This window comes from Cydia pomonella, chromosome 6 (assembly GCF_033807575.1).
Source record: "Cydia pomonella isolate Wapato2018A chromosome 6, ilCydPomo1, whole genome shotgun sequence".
Classification (NCBI taxonomy): Eukaryota; Metazoa; Arthropoda; class Insecta; order Lepidoptera; family Tortricidae; genus Cydia; species Cydia pomonella.
In genome coordinates this window covers 18,362,305-18,380,767 of record NC_084708.1, presented here as the reverse complement: position 1 = coordinate 18,380,767, position 18,463 = coordinate 18,362,305, and the positions used below count along the sequence as shown (strand labels likewise).

Genomic DNA, 18,463 nt, shown 5'->3' with positions numbered 1-18,463 from the left:
TAATTAAGATATCAAGTTACCTTACTTCCGATGTTTCGAAAATGTCTTCGTGGTCTGTGGTCTTTAACTAAAACTGGCTACAGTTGATATCAACATCTATGTGCGCGAGTTTTTCGAACTAGTATAGTAATATACCTACTAATAGCAAAGATAATTTGAAATAGAGGTGGATTGTCAAAGAAAATTTTCTAGCCACAGCAAATTTACTGCCATCTTTCGTTACATGATTAAAACTTTTAGAACGCCATTTGACTTTGTTCATTATTTTTTCACTGATATGTGTTAAATTTCAAAAGCAGTGGCGCCATCTAATAGATCAAAGGCCAAAAGTATGGCGGCATCGTTTCGAGCGATGGAACCGATGTCCGGTAAGATGGCGCCACTTTTTGATATTAAGTTAAAGAATAAGGATCAAAGTCAAATGGCGTTCTACAAATTTTAATCATGTGTCGAAAGATGGTAGTAAATTTACTGCGGCTAGGAAAATTTCCTGGACAATCCAACTCTATTTCAAATTCTGTTTGCTAATAGTACTTAGGTATAATAATAGTACTAAGGTACAACAAACAAAACGAAATTTATGTCTTGGACATATTTTATTTAGCTCAATGTATAAAACACTAGGCACTAGATCATTCAAAGTGGTTGTTACTTGCTTATATTTGAGCGGAAAATTACTACTTTTTGGGCGAAGCATTATGGCGGGTAAAATTTCGCAACACTCCGATTTTCGTGTAATAGAGGTAAATAGTATTTGCTCTGAAGTTCAACAAGATTACCTAATTTAATTGAGAACGCTTAATTCAGTCAACAACAATCCTATCACTATTAATCCTTTGACCGCCAAGACACGGTCCCAGAAAATGTGCACAAGCCGCCACGTTGGACTTACAATAATTCATACGTTGTTGGTTTTCGAGCTGTTGTAGATATATTAGCTTAACTATTTAAAATCAAAGCTAGAAGTCGATAAGGATTATCTAGAGCAGTAGCATAATTACGGAAACATATTTGTAGATTTATTTTATCTCTATTATTATCTCTTAACGTGTATACACGTCATGGCGCTAAATACACATTTTGCGTGCGCACGTATGGGCGTCCTTGGTGGTCAAAGAGTTGAAAAAAATTAACTTACAGATATTGTCACATGAAGTAATAACTCTCACTTAAAATGTACGATCACTTGATTGAAGTCATACTTCCTAACATTACAGTCACGGCAGGCAGCAAAAATCCATTTTCCATTGAAGGCTAGGTCTCTGATTCCGTCGCAATCTGAGCCGGTCAGTTGGACTCGGGTGGCACCGTGGGCTTCGTGTAGTGACATAACAGTGCATGTGCCGTCTTGGCGCCCGACTGCGAACATCTGGTTGGGCAATGTTACCATGCTTAGGACTGGGCTCGCGGATTCGTGTAACTCTCCTAGTTCGCCGTTTTGGAGGTTGAGGAGCATTATCTGTAAGTGAAGTAGGTATATGGGATTTTAATTTGCATTTCTTTTCTGATTAGATCTTTTAATCATGTTTCTCTTGTATCTAGCAAACTTTCTTATCAGTCAGTTTTGTAAAAAAGAATTATCAACCTCTTCAAATACAAACATAAATTGAGAGAAGCATGAGGGTAAATGGCCAGCCGGTCGCCTACAAAGCTTTCGGTCAACGTACCTATATAAAGGTGTCATTTCAATACTCTAAATCCAAAAGGAAATTATAGACTTTATAATTATGACATTAAGGTAAAAAATCAAATAAATAATAACCATTTGTCAATACCAAACCGAGTAATCTGTATCAATAAATATTGGTTTACCTTCCCACTACTACAGCCTATAATGGCATTCTGTCCTACAACAATGCAAGCATTGCAGGCAGAGTCCATCTGCTTCCGGAACACTTCCTCTCTTTTGGCTACATGGGCACCAACGACTAAGCCACTCTCGCAACCAATAATTAGGAGTTTGTTACTTGTTCCCACCTAAAAAAGGGTACATAACTTTGGGTTCATCATGATGAAACTGTCAAATATAGGTACAGAATGTCCCATAAATAGCACGTCACAGTGACACCGGAGATAGGTCAGTGTATGTGGCAAAAACCAGCCCAACATGACCCCAGCGAAAGTTGCACGGTTTTCGAGGTATGGCCAATTGAAATTTCTCACGATTTTTTTACTTTTTTTTAAATATTGATAATGACATTGTGCACTTGGAAAGCTTCACTTCCCTTTGGCTGTCTCTTAGGCTGGCCTACCTGCGGTATCACCGTCACCTGTCATTGATGGGACACCTGTATAATTATTTAAAATAAAATGGAAGAAAGCAAAGTACATCAAGTCCCATTCAGACTGATCAAGAACTTGAATGCGATTTTCGTCACATTGCGGGATTTGGTCCATGAACCGAATTGATTTTACTCTGTAGTTAACAATGTATCGAATACTTGCATGCTAGGTTCTCGCGCCGTGTAAATGGGGCTTTAGAGGCGCAATTGTAAATCGTGTTTTGACCACTTGCAGCATTATAAATCTGCTGACGGTGACTGCATAATACAAAACTAGTGTTTTATTTTTATTTTTTGTACTGTATCTATAAACTTGTAAAATTAAACCTTAAATTTGCACAATCAAATGGTTAGGACCCCATTGTGTTAATTATTGCCAGCTAAATATGAGACATCCATAGGGATTTGTTAAATTTACAATTTCATATTGATCTGACTTTGACTCTTTATTTTTGGCTTTTGATGACTTACAAACTTCACACTGAAATATAAAATAAATAAATGAATTGGTGCAGTTTATACCTCTCTCTCATTCTCAACAGGCACTTCATCAGTTGCTGTTGTTAGGGTGCAGCAATTTATCTGACCATGACCTTCAACAATGTTGGCCAAACATGCTGCTTGACCAACATCCCACAGCTTTGCTGTACCATCCCTTGAAAGAAGAGAAACACTGATTAGTAATTAAATGAATATTAAGAGACAAGCTAACAGAAATCAATCAAATCTCAAGCATTCTGAATAAACTCTTGAATACTAAAATCATTTATTAGGTTAAATAATACCTTACATATAAATAATACAGGAGTGGGTGGGATAAAAAATACAGGAGTGGGTTGGTCCTTATTTTGTCGAAGTTACGTTTTTCTAAAAAACCAATGTTTTTTTTTCAATTTGTAATTACATTTTAGGGATCACTACCGCACTTTGAAAATTTAAACCTTCCGTACAAAAAGATTATTTTTTTTCGATTTTACGTTGTGTGAGTCAGGGTGCATTATTGTACAACTTAATATAAATAATGCCACTGATTTTTTTAATTATTTTATTATTATTTCAGGCGATCTAAGACTTCTAAGTAGGTATTAATTTAGACATAGTTTCCGATTCTATAAACACAAATAAAAAAATAGCAATGTTATCATAAGTTAAATTTAACATTGAAAAATCACAAAATAAAATAAAATAAAAATGATCTTGTATAGAGGGTCCAAATTTCCAAATTTTCAAAGTGCGGTAGCAGCTCCTAAAATCTAATTCTAAAAAAAATACATCGCTTTTTTTGCAGTAGATTTTACATTAAGCAGGTGCCCCATGGAAAAATTTAACTTCAACTAATAAGGACCACCCTAATAAGGAGTATTTTGGTCATTCAAAATACCTCAGAAGGTTGGATAATTCCAAAACTCCCATCATATATCCTTATTGTAGACAATTACCAACACTGTAAAGTAATTGAATAACCCAATTACATCTTATTAAAAAACAAGGTAGAGTTAGTGCCATTATACTATATGACTTAATATTATTTTGACCATGCCTTACTTGCTGACAGAAATCACATTCCTTCCAACTTCAACAATAGCAATATCACAAATAGCCATTTTGTGACCTATCAGCGTGACAGGGTTCACTCCAGTGTCAGCAGACCAGATCCGACATGATCCATCGGCACCAGCCGATATCACCACTACACCAGAATTGAAGAATTTGCTCTTGTACACAGGACCACCATGGCCTTTAAGATCTAGCATGACTTCACCTGTAAATCAAAGTGTTTATGAAAATTAAAGAAATTTTCAAATATGTACCAAATGTTTTTGTAACTTTGCAACTCAACTTCAAAATTCAATGAATTGGAATCAAAAATTAAAGTACATGCCAATTAGAGTAAGACTGCAGAAATTCTTATTAATCTTTAAATTATATAAAAATGTTCAGCACTTTCCAAGAGTGCTTTGTATTTTTTTTTATTATAGGACATTATTACACAAATTGACTAAGTCCCACAGTAAGCTCAATAAGGCTTGTGTTGAGGGTACTTAGACAACGATATATATAATATGTAAATATTTATAAATACTTAAATACATAGAAAACACCCATGACTCAGGAACAAATATTCATGCCCATCACATGAATAAATGCCCTTACCAGGATTTGAACCTGGGACCAACAGCTTCATAGGCAGGGTCACTACCCACTAGGCCAGACCGGTCGTCAAAATTAAATTCTAGACTTGCAAAGAATTTTACCTGTCCTACTGTCCCATACCAAAAGTTGGTCACCATCACAAGCAGATATAGCCAATGCATTCTCTGTGCCAGATGCAGACACAGTTGTGACTCCCTTCTTATGCACTTTGTATGCTTTAGTCGGGGCTACAAAAGCTGTCTTCAAACCAGAAATATGCTTTATCACAAGGCTAAGGTTTCCGTGAGATATATACTGGTAATTATCTGAGAATTCTATCTTAATTTTCCCATCACTATTATTTAAGCTTGTTCTAAGTTCATCATGGACACTATTTTGATTTAAATATTTGGAGGATATCCAAGCTTTGCACTTTGGCAGTCTGTAAAGAAATTAAACATTATTTACATTTAAGCATTACTTGAAAGACATAATTCCATAGTATAATTTTATAAATGACACTTATTTCAAATAATAACCATTCAAATATATTACTGAGCAGTTACCAGCCACACAAAGGGATCGTATTTTCACATAATGTTGTTATTTGAATACAAAAAGATATTACTTAATCAAACTTGTAATGCATGCAAAAGACTTTTATTTTCAGTTTCCAAAGTCTTCATGTAGTATATACAGTCAACGTGAAAAAATGGGGCACTAACCGGGTCGACATAATATATAGTAGACATAAACAGGACAAGGCATAGGGCGGGGCATAGATGGCGGAAGGACTAACGCCTCCGCAATAAATTATGCACTTCTAGGGATCAGGGCTTTTTGTTAAGCAATTGGCCGCGCTCGAGCTTGCTAATAAAAGACAACGTTTATCTAGTAACTTACTTTATGACTTCATTCCAATCGCATTGAATTGTAATAACCGGGAACTTCGCCGACATGCTTTTAACAAGTTAAAATAAAGTTTGTGACGGTGTCTTTCCAAGTTGAAATAACAGAAGATGTAGATTTACGTTTGTATTATCAAGACTCTTATATTGTATCAATTATACGCCCATAATTGTGCGAAAAGAAGCAATAACAATGAACAACACTCTCAAGATGAGTTGCCTAAAGATGCGAATTTTAAAACTGACACTTGACAGCTGAGAGTAAAAGGGTACGTTCTTAATGAATCAAGTTTGTAACGAATGTAAAGTTAAACAAACATTTGGCCTGAGTATATTCTTCCTACAATTAATATATGCATAACTATGCATTCATTGTATTTTTTATTCTACTTTGAATAGGTTAGTCATTGAATTACATGGTTTTTCTTCTTATTTCTTAAATCTTTGGTTTTCGAACATACCCTACAAGATATTTAAGCTACATTTATTATCGCACAAAATTTGCTTAAACAATTCTAAAAATAACAATGCCACCAACATTAAAAACTTGGTTCTCTATTTTTATCTGTGCTGTCTGGCAGATTGTCTGTTTTCTTTTCAGTTTTAGTTTAGTCTGTGGACTGAAACGACAAACGAAAGTGGGCGAATATGTGTTTGTTTTTATTGTAATAATAAATAGTAGAATCGAGGCGCTTAAAATCGTATATTGGTAAAGTTATGTCAAGTAATAGGTTTCCTTGCAAAAATGCATTTTTCTATACCTGATCTGCAGCAGTTCCAAGATGACAACGGAGTTTCATACACGGTAAGATGTTTTTGATAATGCCGTGCAAAGTATCCATCTGTTTAGTTATTGTTTTGTTACTTGTGAATTAAATAATTTATTTGTGTTGTATTCGGTTAACGCATGTGGTTAATCGTTATTAATGGTTATTTTACCTTTTAGGGCTACAATATTTACATAGACGGATTTTTCCACTGTACAACAAGGTATAAGCAACTGCTTTGCCTTCACGAACAGTTGCAAGCACAAAATCCTTATTTTAAGTTACCACAATTCCCACCTAAGAAATTATTTCTAACCAGTTCCCAACTAGAAGAAAGACGGATCTTATTGGAAAAGTATATCCAGCTAGGTGAGTAAACATTTAGTAGCTAGTTTTATAACTATCAAATGATATTGGTCTGCTATTTCTGCTGTGTTTGGTGAATCTTCATTGATTATAAAATTATTAGCAATGCGAAATGCGTGTGTTTAGCAATCCTAATAGCCAAAACAATATCATCATATCATAGTTTGTTATACTGGGCATTTTATCAACAGCCCAATATCATCATAAAATTATGGGCCCTTTCTTGTTATTAATAATGTCTAAGAGTTTAACATATTTTAGAAAGTGGTCACTTCTGTGGACAAAACATCAAAAGTTTTGCATATATTTGTATATATTCCATTTTTCTTTTTTGAGATAAGTACTAAAAACTAGCCTTTGATTCTTTTAACTTTGTGATGTATACAGGAAAGACAAGAATGAGTTAAACATACAATAAAATGTGCTTAGCAACTAAAGCAAAAATCTTATTAGCAACTAAGGATACATGTTATTATATATATGTTTATTGCAGTTGGTCAAAATCCTATGTTGGCAAACTCTGAACTTCTGATCACGTTCCTGTTTTCGGCACAACAAGAAACACATTCTGTGAGAATGCATGAAGTGGACATTGAAATATCTCTAATGAATGGTTACCGAATACCCCTCTCCGTGTCATCCACAGACTCCTCAAGCACAATACTCGACATTGCTTGTAATTATATTAATTTGCCAAAAGAATTGTCAAAATATTTTTCACTATACCTTTTTAACTGGAGTTGTGCAAAGGACGGCCAGCCGGCATTGAAGAAGCTAGAGGAATATGAATCTCCATACATATCTCAAAAGTATGTTAGGCCTGAAGATAAAATTGTTTTAAGAAAAAGGTAAGGAACAAATAAGTTTGAGTTGACAGTAACTTATATGCTTGAATAAGATTAGGCAGGTCTAATGTAAAGTTTTCTAATATGTACAATGAAATGAACTATACAAAGTTTTGTATGTTTTAAAGGCTTTTTTATCAGAGTTAACTTATTTATGATAAAATATTTTGTAATTACAGTTACTGGGACATGTGCTATGATCTGGATTTAATGATAGATAGGGTGTCACTAGACCTTTTATATTTACAAACCATAGAAGAGCTTGATCTGGGCTGGTTAACAGCGGAGTCACATATCAAAGATATACTGAAATCATATGAAGAAAAGAAACAAAAGAGAGAGGTAAGATTTTTAAATAATGTTTGTATTTGTGGCCTGTTTCATGTAAACATGGAAGTTTTGATCAACCTTGTAATACCCTTGTTATTCCGGCTAATAGCTTTATTGAAAAGACTGCTATCATCCATCTTGTCTTACTTGAACTTGTTATTTAAAATCGTAATAACTGCAATATAATTTTAACTCTCTTTTGATTATTAGCTTCAGATAATTAAATAAAGTTGTACTCTATACTTATTTTTTTTGTTATTTATATAGGGGAAAAAGTGGCCCAAGGTTTTAGTTTCCATTACATTACCAATTTTTCATAGAAAAAATGCCTTTTATTTCTGGGTAACAGAAAAAATACATTAAATATATGCAACTAAATCTAGGATTTTTTAATATAAAAAAAATTACATAATTCCATATTTTGATCTTGGGTCTCCCATAATTCAAAGGGTTTGTATAATACTAATAGAATGGAAGCAAAAAGTGCATAGAAATGTTGGGACATATTTTTTTTCTCCTTTTAGGATCAAAAAAAGCTTGTGCTTTTATGTCCAAATAATATAAGAAATCCCAAATCTGATAAAAGTTAAGTGTACTTAAAACTTAAAATAAAATGACCCAAATTCTGATCTCGGTGTACAGTACAATAGCTGAATTAAATGAAAACCCGGTGTGTGGTCTGATAATAAATACCTACCATGATAGCATGTAACGAAATAACATAGAAATTATCTTAAAGTGGCTATCAGTAATGTTCTTTATAAAGACATAACAGCCAATTTGGATCACAAACATCCTTATCAAATAGTAAAGAATATACCCTATTATTGTGTACATTAGTCTTGAGATAATGTAGATAATTCCACACAAAGCACTAAATTGAGTATTAAATTAACTAACAATGTAGAATGGCAACTTAGTAGACTTTGTACATTTATAATTAGCAGCTGGTAACGACTTAGTCTGCATATAATTCTACCCCACATTTCATTCTTTTAGGAGATGATTTCTGATCATTTTCCGATATAAAAAAAATATCCTATAAGTATGTTAATTCATATACAGAGTGACCTTAGCTATTGGACAAACCCTGAAATCCCACGTAGGGTTACTTCTAAGGAATGCTCTGACGTTAATATTTTTTAACTAGAACAAAAGATAAAAAAATAAAATTTTCGAACATAAGTTATTTGCAATAATCAACAACAAAAAGAAACACACTGTGTTAATCTTTGGCAGTGTTTTTGACAATTTGTTCGAAATATTCGATAATGATGTCATTTTTCAAAAGTGAGAAGCTTTATTAGTGTCATAAATAAAAATATAATCAAAAAGGTCGAAGGAGGTTCCATACTATTCTTTTAGGATATTACCATAGGAGCTACTAACACATACAGGCTGCTCCAAAGTAAAAAATGGTAATTTAGTTATTTCTTCGAAACCGCTACACCGGTTGTTATGATACTTTGTACACTGGTTCTAAATACCCTAATGCATATGTACATTTCAGCTTTCTCCAGTGGCTAGGGACACACTGTATAAAATATTTTTGTGACTATTTTATCAAAATCATTTCTGCTTTTTTGCATGATTCATATTTATAATATTGGTAAGATTATTTAGAATTTGTAAATAGTTCGTAACATTGAATTTTGTATTACATCGTTCTTTCTCTGAATTAGGCGTGACGCAGCGCCATTTGCAAAAACATTATCTCTTGAATCACGTTTTAATGCAAAACTTGTAAGTAATGACTGTCTGTAAAAGTAGGTACATATAAATAACTTGCTGTGTCAATTCAATGTATGTATATAATTTATAGCATAGTATAAGCATAGTACTTAAATCATATTATTACCAGTTTAAGGGCCCTTCCTTAGCAAAATTAAAGAAACTGTAATTTTTTTTTGCAAACTATCAGACTGTAAAATTGCAGTTAACAGAACCCGATTTCGCAATTTTGAAAACTTTCCGGGTCATCATTTTATTGTTGTGATCATGTTGCGGCCATATGGGGCCAACAACGCTTATAGATACTCTCAAGTGTTATGATGGCTTACACTCTTAAAGTAAACTTTATACTTTCAAGTTAGTACACATTGGCTGGCTTGTACCTACCTACCTACCTTATTATTAGCCCTTTGACCACCAAAAACGTCAACTGAAGCGCGCAGCTACAGCCCAATATCAACCTTCGTGCATTCCTTTACGCGTTCAGCATCTTAAAATCAAACTCACATATCCAGTGCGCCCTGTCAGCTTACTACGCATATGCAGTCGTGGTTTAGTTATGGCTTGCTGTTATGGGGCTATAACACAATAGGCGTGGCATTCAAACGGTTTAAGCTTTAACGTCAATTGTTAGCCAATAAGTTAAAGCAGATCAATGTTTCAGTACTTAGAACTAGCGCGGACCTTGAGGCACTACGGGCGGATACCGGCAGGCGAGGCAGTGACGGACGCGAGCAACATATCAGGAGCGACCGGCGCTACCTGCCGCGTGTCCGTGGCGCTCGCCGGCCGCGAGCTCATGTTGACCAGCCCGCAGGCCAGGGAACAACGGTACAAGGTCACGAGGATGCGGTGCTGGAGGATCACAACGTTGCATGGGGTAAGTAACAGTAACTTTCCTTGGTAGTCAGTCATGCAGCAGCAAATATTGTGCCAGATTTTGAGGTTTTGAGTTGGTGTGACGTGGGCGAATTGACGCCAATGAGTAATGCTCTTCTGCTAGAGAGTAATGCTGCCTTGCTTATTGCAAAAGCAGTAATCACATTGAAACACTCATGCAATTGTTTATCTTGTTCTTCTTTAATAAGGCCTTATTTAAACGATGTTTGAATTCGTTTAGATTCGTTAGTTTTAGTTATTCGTCTCTATATGAGTAATGTAGGTATAATCTCAACATATGCTGCAAATACGTAAATCATTTGATTTATTTTACCAGACTTGAAACTCGATATGTCTGTTGATTTTGTTGTTAGTGATCTCACGTCAAAGTCGCTTAGAATTATTTTATGAGTCACTGTTTCAACGTTTCTGCGTTTAAAGTAAACATCAAGGTTGCATCAAGTGTATTAAACCTTATGACGCCATTGCGTACAATCATACGCTGGTTATAGTACGGTACGGGTTATGTCTCCTACACCGGCCGTCAATATTATACGACGTCATCGATGGGAGTGCTTCGAGGAATTGTTCAGACTAATCCCTGTAGTGGCCGGCGTACGAGCCCAATTCCAACGAAAAACTGCAAGTCGATGTAAAGTTTAGCCGCTTCTTTCCGATAGCGCCCTACGCGACAACCACTTAGATGGTTGGCAGTGCTCATCTGTGCGTTTCTCCAGTAACATACTGCTTCGCACAGCTAAACTGTGGAATGAACGGTCGCCTGCGGTATTTCCGGAACGTTACGACCTTCAACACTTCAAGAAAAGAGCGTACTCCCATCTCAAAGGCTGGCAGTGCACTTACAACCCCTTTGGTGTTGCGGGTGTCTATGGGCGACGGTAATCGCTTACCATGTGGTGTTTTCTTCGCTGGTTTGCCTTCTATATCATAAAAAAATACTGGCGACGTGCTGTATTAACAGATAATAAATTACGGATAACTACGCAATTGCGAGACGAATTGTCTCAATTATGAGACGAATAGGTATTATTTACAAAATCCATCATTAAAATTTGAATCGTATTGCCTAGGTAGCAAGGTGGAATTTGAATCGTATAATTTTATTAAAACAGCTACGATTATTTAATTTTGCATTAATAACTTTGTTTAAATTTTACAGGTAGATCAATCATTATCAAACGGCCACCGCTCTTTGCTGGAGGAGTCGAACAAGAACTTCGAGCTGTCTTTCGAATACCTCATCAGCAAAGACAACCTCAAGTGGATCACCTTGAAGACGGAACACGCTACATTTATAAGCGTCTGTTTACAGGTACATTTTTAATGAGTACACAAACCCTTGTTGACACGACTTTATTTAAACCTCACGCTACGCGTATTTTTGACACAGTTAATAATTATAAAACTAGAGAAGGACAAAAATTATCCGTTATGTTAAGGTCTTTTTGAGAGTCTTATAATACCACACTGGAAATTGACAGGGAGGGCGCTAATAGTTGGGTGCGCAATATCCGTCGGCGGGCCTTAAACTAGGCATATGGTGTCCCCATAGAGAGAGAATTGCGATTTTACTGACATGTAATTTAGTTTTCTCAAACTTGCTATGAAATGATGACATGACTTACGTCAAATTAGGTCCGGAAATACTACATATCAGGTGCGACGAGTGAAGATGATATGTAAAGGAATTTCATACTGCCTTACACACCTAGGACTGTAAAGCAACCTTCTTTTGTTTTTTAACGTCAAATTGTGAGAAAACTAAAGTATGTAGCCAAAAGTAGTAGATTCGTAATTTGTTTTTAGCTGTGTAAACCTAGATCTGTTGTGCATATTCGTTGCTAAGCAACGGCGGCGGTGAATCGGACTTAGGCACGTAAGGTTGTGGAACTTGTAGACCACTGGTAGAGCGCGAGCGAAGCAGGTCGCCACGAAACAAATTGACAACAACATTTTTTATTATGTTATATATACAAATCTCGGCGAGAAACGGGGTTGCCGGGCGCGTATCGGTGGCGTGCCTAGAGTTTTGGAGTAGGGCAAGCCGAAAGACATGTCTTCGTAATAACCTGTCCAATCTTCACTTTTCGCACTCAAATGCATGTGCTAGCCAGTCGAGGCGAACTAATCATAGCGCACTGAGTTACCTACTATACTACTAAATTGAATTTTACAAACCTGCCAGCAATTAAACTTATCTTTATCGCTAGAAGCATTCCAATCGTTAATGTCGTTCGAAAAAATGGCCAACACCAGCAATAGATACATCTTATTTGTATGGGATCAACTAACAATCCAATGTGTTTTGTTTTGTAACCGGCCGTTGTCCTTCATAATTTTCTCCTATGCGACTGACTTGTCTGAGAAATACATAAGTCAGGTGTTGGTTTTGGCGCGGAAATGATATCCTGTTTTTCTACGAAGTTTAACAACTTTACCTTGCCTTCGTTGAAAAATACGTGGACGCATCTCATCACACAAGGAACAACTTCATATATTGTTAACGAATTAGATACTTAAACAACAAACAAACAAGTCCACACCCACTGATTCACTTAAAACAAATTAAACTTTCGAAACAAAATAATAGTATTTCGACTAGTCAAATAACAATACACTTGAAGTTGTTTAGTAAACGCGCGCTCGTGCACAATTATGCAGCTAACTTCACACTAAAAAATGCGCCGTATAAGATTGCTATACATACTAACAAATAGTTACATTCGTTATATGGCAGTTTGTAGGCTAGAGCGCCTAGAGCGGGACGAAAAAGCAAGCCCGGTTGCAAGCCGACGAGTGCGAGCAGGATAGATCCTACGACTGATTTCTTTCGCGCGGACGAGGCGCCACGGCAAAAATTTGCAACACGCTCGCGCCGCAGTGGCTTGGATTCAATAAAAAATAATCTATATTGATCTTATCACTACGTAATTTCGGTAAGGCAACTAAGGCAAGCCCGGCTTTTGGGCTTGTATGGACCGCCACTGCCGCGTATCCCTATTCGTATATCTGCTTGGCCTGCAACCCTTCATTTCCCGACGTCTATAGTGATGTAGTAAAGCTTCGGTTTTGTACAGTCCATCGTGGACGAGCTGATGCGGCAGAAGGGCGGGTCGGGGCCGGCGTCGCCGCGCGGGCGGCGCGCGGGCGCGGGGCTCACGTTCCTGCGCCGCGACGGCTCCTCGCGCCGCGTCACCCCCTCCTCCTCCAGCGACACGCTCAGCTCCGCCGTGAGTACTGATAACAGAAGGGCGGGTCGGGGCCGGCGTCGCCGCGCGGGCGCGGGGCTCACGTTCCTGCGCCGCGACGGCTCCTCGCGCCGCGTCACCCCCTCCTCCTCCAGCGACACGCTCAGCTCCGCCGTGAGTACTGATAACAGAAGGGCGGGTCCCTAGGGAGTTATACCTTTTTAGGGTTCCGTAGTCAACTAGGAGGAACCCTAATAGTTTCGCCATGTCCGTCTGTCTGTCCGAGGCTTTGCTCCGTGGTCGTTAGTGCTAGAAAGCTGAAATTTGGCATGGATATATAAATCAATAAAGCCGACAAAGTCGTACAATAAAATCTAAAAATTTAATTTTTTTTAGGGTACCTCCCCTACACGTAAAGTAGGGGTGAATTTTTTTTTTGCTTCAACCCTACAGTGTGGGATATCGTTGGAAAGGTCTTTCAAAACTAATAGGGGTCTTCAACAAACATTTCTTGATAAAGTGAATATATTCGGAGATAATTGCTCCGAAAGAAAAAAAAATGTGTCCCTCCCCCTCTAACTTTTGAACCATAGATCCAAAAAATATGGAAAAAATCTTGGAAGTAGAGCTTAAGAAAGACATTAAATGAAAACTATAGCGGCTATGATCAGTTTAGCTGTTTTTGAGTTATCGCAAAAAGTTTCCCCTTCATAGTAAAAAGACTTACATCCACAGTTCATCCCTTGGTTAACAATCTACCATACTTTAAACTCCAGTTTAGCTTATTGTGACGGAAGAGTAACTACGGAACCCTACTCTGAGCATGGCCCGACATGCTCTTGGCCGGTTTTATTTTATTTATTTGTCACTTATTCATACAAACCAAGTAGCATAAATGAGTTTTTCTTTTAAAATACTGACGTTTATAATTTAATATTTTTGTTTCTGTTTAAAATTATTTAATTTGATCGATTTAACAACAGTTTAAAATATTTATACATAATTTTCAATCATAGCTGAATGCCGAATAGGTCTGTGCCTTTGATGCCTAACCTGTCAAGAAACAAAATGGCGGACGAATGTTTGATATGTCACCGTACATATTTAATGATTATATCGCTTAAAATTAAGTTTTTTCTTGGCAAGTGTGATGAAAAACATTGTTTGTAACTCCGGGTGTAAAAATATTGCAAACTCGGGTCTTTAATTCCCTCCAGCCTGCGGCTGTCGGGAATAACCACCCTCGTATCCAAAATTTCACTTACCCCCCTCGTTGCACAATGTACTATTAACATCTTGGAAGGAGTAAATTATTGTTCTTCGTGTATCGTTTTTTTACCCGTTTATTATTACACATGTAACGATACATTTAAACTATTTACAGAATGGGGATTCATACAATTCAGGCAGCTCTCGAGAGATATTCTCAGTTCAGAAGTTGACGGAGAAGTTCGCGTCCGTCGCCTTCAAGACCGGCAAGGATTGCGTCGAGAACAACGCTTTCGAAGCTATTGGGGACGAGGAGCTATAAAGTACTGAAGAAAAGACCAGGAAGTCTTTTTGTAAAGCCCCTTCCACAATTACCTATTGCGCGAATCACTCGCAGGTCTTAGCTTCACAGGCAGCTTTGGCGCTTTTAGAGCTTTTATTCATTCTAATTGTAAAATTTTGTATGTTCGCGCGTGATTTCTGCTCTATGTGTAGGGGGGGCTTGATGGTCGGCTTTTCAACTCGAAATTTAAAAAAAAAACTATATTTTCTAATTTAGGCCTACAACTGTGACATATATTGTATAAAAAAAAATCTAAAATTTAGTCATAGCAATACCATACGAACAATTAATAATCTTTTTCAATGTAGAATTATTCAAATTCAGCTTCATCATTTAGCTCATTTCGTAAAAGACTACAATATAGTTTTAGTTGTGTGCCTTGGCAAGCTACGCCAAAGTTCAGCAGCCATGTCAAAGAACGAGGAACAAATTAGGGTCTTTCTGCAAAAATCTCATTCCCCTGGCTATACCCATTCGCGAATTCCCAGGAAATTCCGCTTTATTAGCATCTCATTTTTGGTGACTGTAACTCGTGCCGAGTTCTATCTACAACCAAAACAGCTAAGCGGAATCTCTTGGGAATTTGTGAATAGGTATAGCCAGGGGAGTGAGAGTAGATGACCCAGTATTGTCACCGGCATTTTCGCACCGACTTGAACAGAACAAAGTAAGGGTGTGTCAGTATAAACGTCATATTTACATAGAAATTTGACATTACTAATGACATGGCCACACTTTGTCATTGCAAATGCCACGCAGAGTTGGCTTGGCTGACTCTGCATAATAAATTACACTAAATGTGTTCGAATTATAAAGATATTAACGTACAACACTCAATTAGTTAACCGCATTATGAAAGCATTAAAGTTGATTCGTAAAACTCGACAGGTTTAGGCCGTTAGAAATAATTGTAGGTACTATTTGTATGTAAAGGCGGGATTCCACACGTGTGCGGCACAAGCATATTTAGTACAAAAATGCTTGTGCCGCACACTGGTGGAATTCCACCTTTAAGCTCGAACAAAACGTTCTCCAAAGATCACAATGTCATTGAAGAAATTAATTGCCAATCCAATCTATAAATATAGGTGTAAAAAGTAATCAATTCCATTAATTAGGTAATGTACAGCTAATCAATTAAGCGATACTGTTATACTTGTATTATATTTACATTAAACGGCTATGAACCGAATCTGTCCTCCTTGGCGTTAGATGGTTTTAAAGTCTTAACTTTCAGAGCTAGTATAAATTAGACATAATTAACTTTTTGTCTCTCTGTTGCATAATAAAATGGCGCAATTAGAAAAAAAATCTGGACAAGCTTATACGATGTTATTTTACTTTTGATTAGGTCCTTTTTGTTTTCCTAATTTTATACCTAAAATATTATTTATCATTCCTCGAATCACAACATATTCAAATGTAATAGATATATGAATTAAAAAAATAATAATATTAAATATTCTAAATAGCGAATGCTATACTTTTGATGTAATTATGATGGTTTTGCCATATATTTGCCATTATTTACAATATTTATTATATTGTAGGCTTTATACAGGCTCAAATCGTTTAGTCTATAAGCAAACAATTATTTTGTATAATATTATTGCATTCAACTAATATGTTTTGTATAGGGTGTGTTTGTTTTACATCGAATATTAACTAGTCGTAAATATGTATCTCTATATTAATCATGGTAAAACAGGGGAAATAATAGTTAAATATAAGTAATGTCATTACTAACACTATCACTAGAACTAATCTGAACTATTTTCGCCCATGGTTTCCTAAAATGGCCCTAGAAGTGTTTTCTCCACCTACACTAAAATTTGTAATATTTAAATAACTGTTTATAGTAATAAAGTATACCATATATAATTAAATGATCTCTTTTATGGACTAAATTTATTTCCTATTATACAATGTAAAATTCTAAATCTATTCTGTAGGTAACAGTTCTTGTAAATGTAGCCTTGATAACGAGCATCATCGACGGCCCTTACCCCTGTGATGTAATTGACTGATTATTATTTGCCATTATGGAGTGTGGAATTAAGAGGAGTGACATCTCTTATGGTAGAACTGTTGCAAAAGTGTCCAGCTGTTAGCTATAAATAATAGTTCCAAATCTCTCCAGAGTAGCGCTAGAGTAGCTAAGAATCTAGGCGCTATTGATGGAGTGAAGTGCGCTGTCTATGATTTGATTTTATTGTTCAAGTATTCTAGGTATTGAAGCGCCACCTATTTAAGGTTTTTTGATGACACTTTTTGGTACATGGAGATTTATTTCCTTACCTTCCGTATTTGCCATATAAGTACCAAATTTGTTTCAAAAAATCAGGTTTTAAAAAAGTTGGTAATTTGTGTTCAGAGTAAGAGCAACAATGTATGCTATAGGTTCTATTGGAATTTTAACATTTTATTCGTGAACATTTCAATGCGTTATTAAATTGGATGTAATACATTTTAGAAATAAACTAATATTTGATGTTATGTGTATACGCAATGCTACCAATATTAATTGTATTAAAATTTGTGTCTAAAATACATTTTTATAAAAAGTTCTGTTTGGACCAATGTAAAGCATTTTGAATAAGTAAAAACCCACCGTATCATTTAATAATACCATGAGATTTTTTCTATTCCCTAGATATGTTGACGGATTGTGAAATTTTGTCCTATAACTTCAGTGTTACATTACATTTTATTTTATTCTTAATTTGCATGTTTTTACGTTTTCTTTGTTCTATTATATTATATGCTTAGAAAAATATACTAATATTTAATTTTATGAATATTTACTGTAGGTTTATATACCTATTTGAAACCAAAATTTTACAGTTTTCAAAAATGCATTTTTAGGGTTATTTACTTGGAATTCGGTCATCATTAATTTTACTGCCGGGTGGAAGTGTTCAAAACTGAGGACAGCTTTTTTTCCATAACTGGTATCTAAGGTGAAGGTATGATTTATAGGTATATACTATCCCTATAGGGAATAAGCCAAGTATTTACCCTTATCGATTTGTACTTTGATAAATTACTAAAATTGGTTGAAATTGGGAAAGACAAACACTATATCTAGTAACAAGTATGGACTATTTGTTTTACCCAACAACCTAGCTTATGCATGAAATAAAACTAAAAATATTTTTTTAAAGAAAATCAAATGTATTAACTTGTACTATAAGGCAGGAATTCCTATGATTAATTACTTGTCTAATTGGAAGTTATGTAAGAGTGATTATTATTGTTGTCAATTTGACTTGTTATTTAGATACACTATGAAATTATTGTTTCAGAGGGACCATATTCGTTAATTATAATTTCAGTTTTATCACGAAAGGCCATAAAAGCTCATCTTTTGCCATACTGTTCTCCATCCTTTATTTTTTGTGTATAATATTTATAGTAATAAAACAATTTTACCTAAACTGTTTTCTTTTTAATATTACAAA

General features: G+C 35.7%; 2 protein-coding genes across 2 annotated transcripts; one reads left to right on the top strand and one right to left on the bottom strand.

The window, feature by feature from the left end:
- Window positions 1–577: 577 nt before the first annotated feature.
- Window positions 578–5,573, bottom strand: LOC133519207 (proteasomal ATPase-associated factor 1-like). Its single transcript, XM_061853198.1, has 6 exons — window positions 5,319–5,573; window positions 4,538–4,857; window positions 3,828–4,044; window positions 2,805–2,937; window positions 1,813–1,977; window positions 578–1,459 (listed from the first exon to the last, which is right to left on the bottom strand). The coding sequence occupies exons 1-6, from the start codon at window positions 5,372–5,374 to the stop codon at window positions 1,166–1,168; spliced, it is 1,185 nt and encodes a 394-aa protein (XP_061709182.1). The 5' UTR covers window positions 5,375–5,573; the 3' UTR covers window positions 578–1,165.
- Window positions 5,574–5,879: 306 nt separating this feature from the next.
- On the top strand, window positions 5,880–18,439 carry LOC133519204 (sorting nexin-17). The gene is made up of 8 exons (XM_061853195.1): window positions 5,880–6,128; window positions 6,270–6,459; window positions 6,950–7,304; window positions 7,481–7,643; window positions 10,027–10,242; window positions 11,422–11,574; window positions 13,340–13,492; window positions 14,835–18,439. The coding sequence occupies exons 1-8, from the start codon at window positions 6,069–6,071 to the stop codon at window positions 14,979–14,981; spliced, it is 1,437 nt and encodes a 478-aa protein (XP_061709179.1). The 5' UTR covers window positions 5,880–6,068; the 3' UTR covers window positions 14,982–18,439.
- The last annotated feature ends 24 nt before the right edge of the window (window positions 18,440–18,463 follow it).

Bases quoted from the DNA above. Each gene is read 5' to 3' on its own strand.
- LOC133519204 (XM_061853195.1), top strand. From the start codon at position 6,069: ATGCATTTTTCTATACCTGATCTGCAGCAGTTCCAAGATGACAACGGA. The intron at 7,305-7,480 runs GTAAGGAACAAA...TTGTAATTACAG, and splicing joins AAAATTGTTTTAAGAAAAAG to TTACTGGGACATGTGCTATG. The intron at 11,575-13,339 runs GTACATTTTTAA...GGTTTTGTACAG, and splicing joins TTATAAGCGTCTGTTTACAG to TCCATCGTGGACGAGCTGAT.
- LOC133519207 (XM_061853198.1), bottom strand. From the start codon at position 5,374: ATGTCGGCGAAGTTCCCGGTTATTACAATTCAATGCGATTGGAATGAA. The intron at 4,858-5,318 runs GTAAGTTACTAG...ATTTCTTTACAG, and splicing joins GATTGGAATGAAGTCATAAA to ACTGCCAAAGTGCAAAGCTT. The intron at 1,460-1,812 runs GTAAACCAATAT...CTTCACTTACAG, and splicing joins TAGGCTGTAGTAGTGGGAAG to ATAATGCTCCTCAACCTCCA.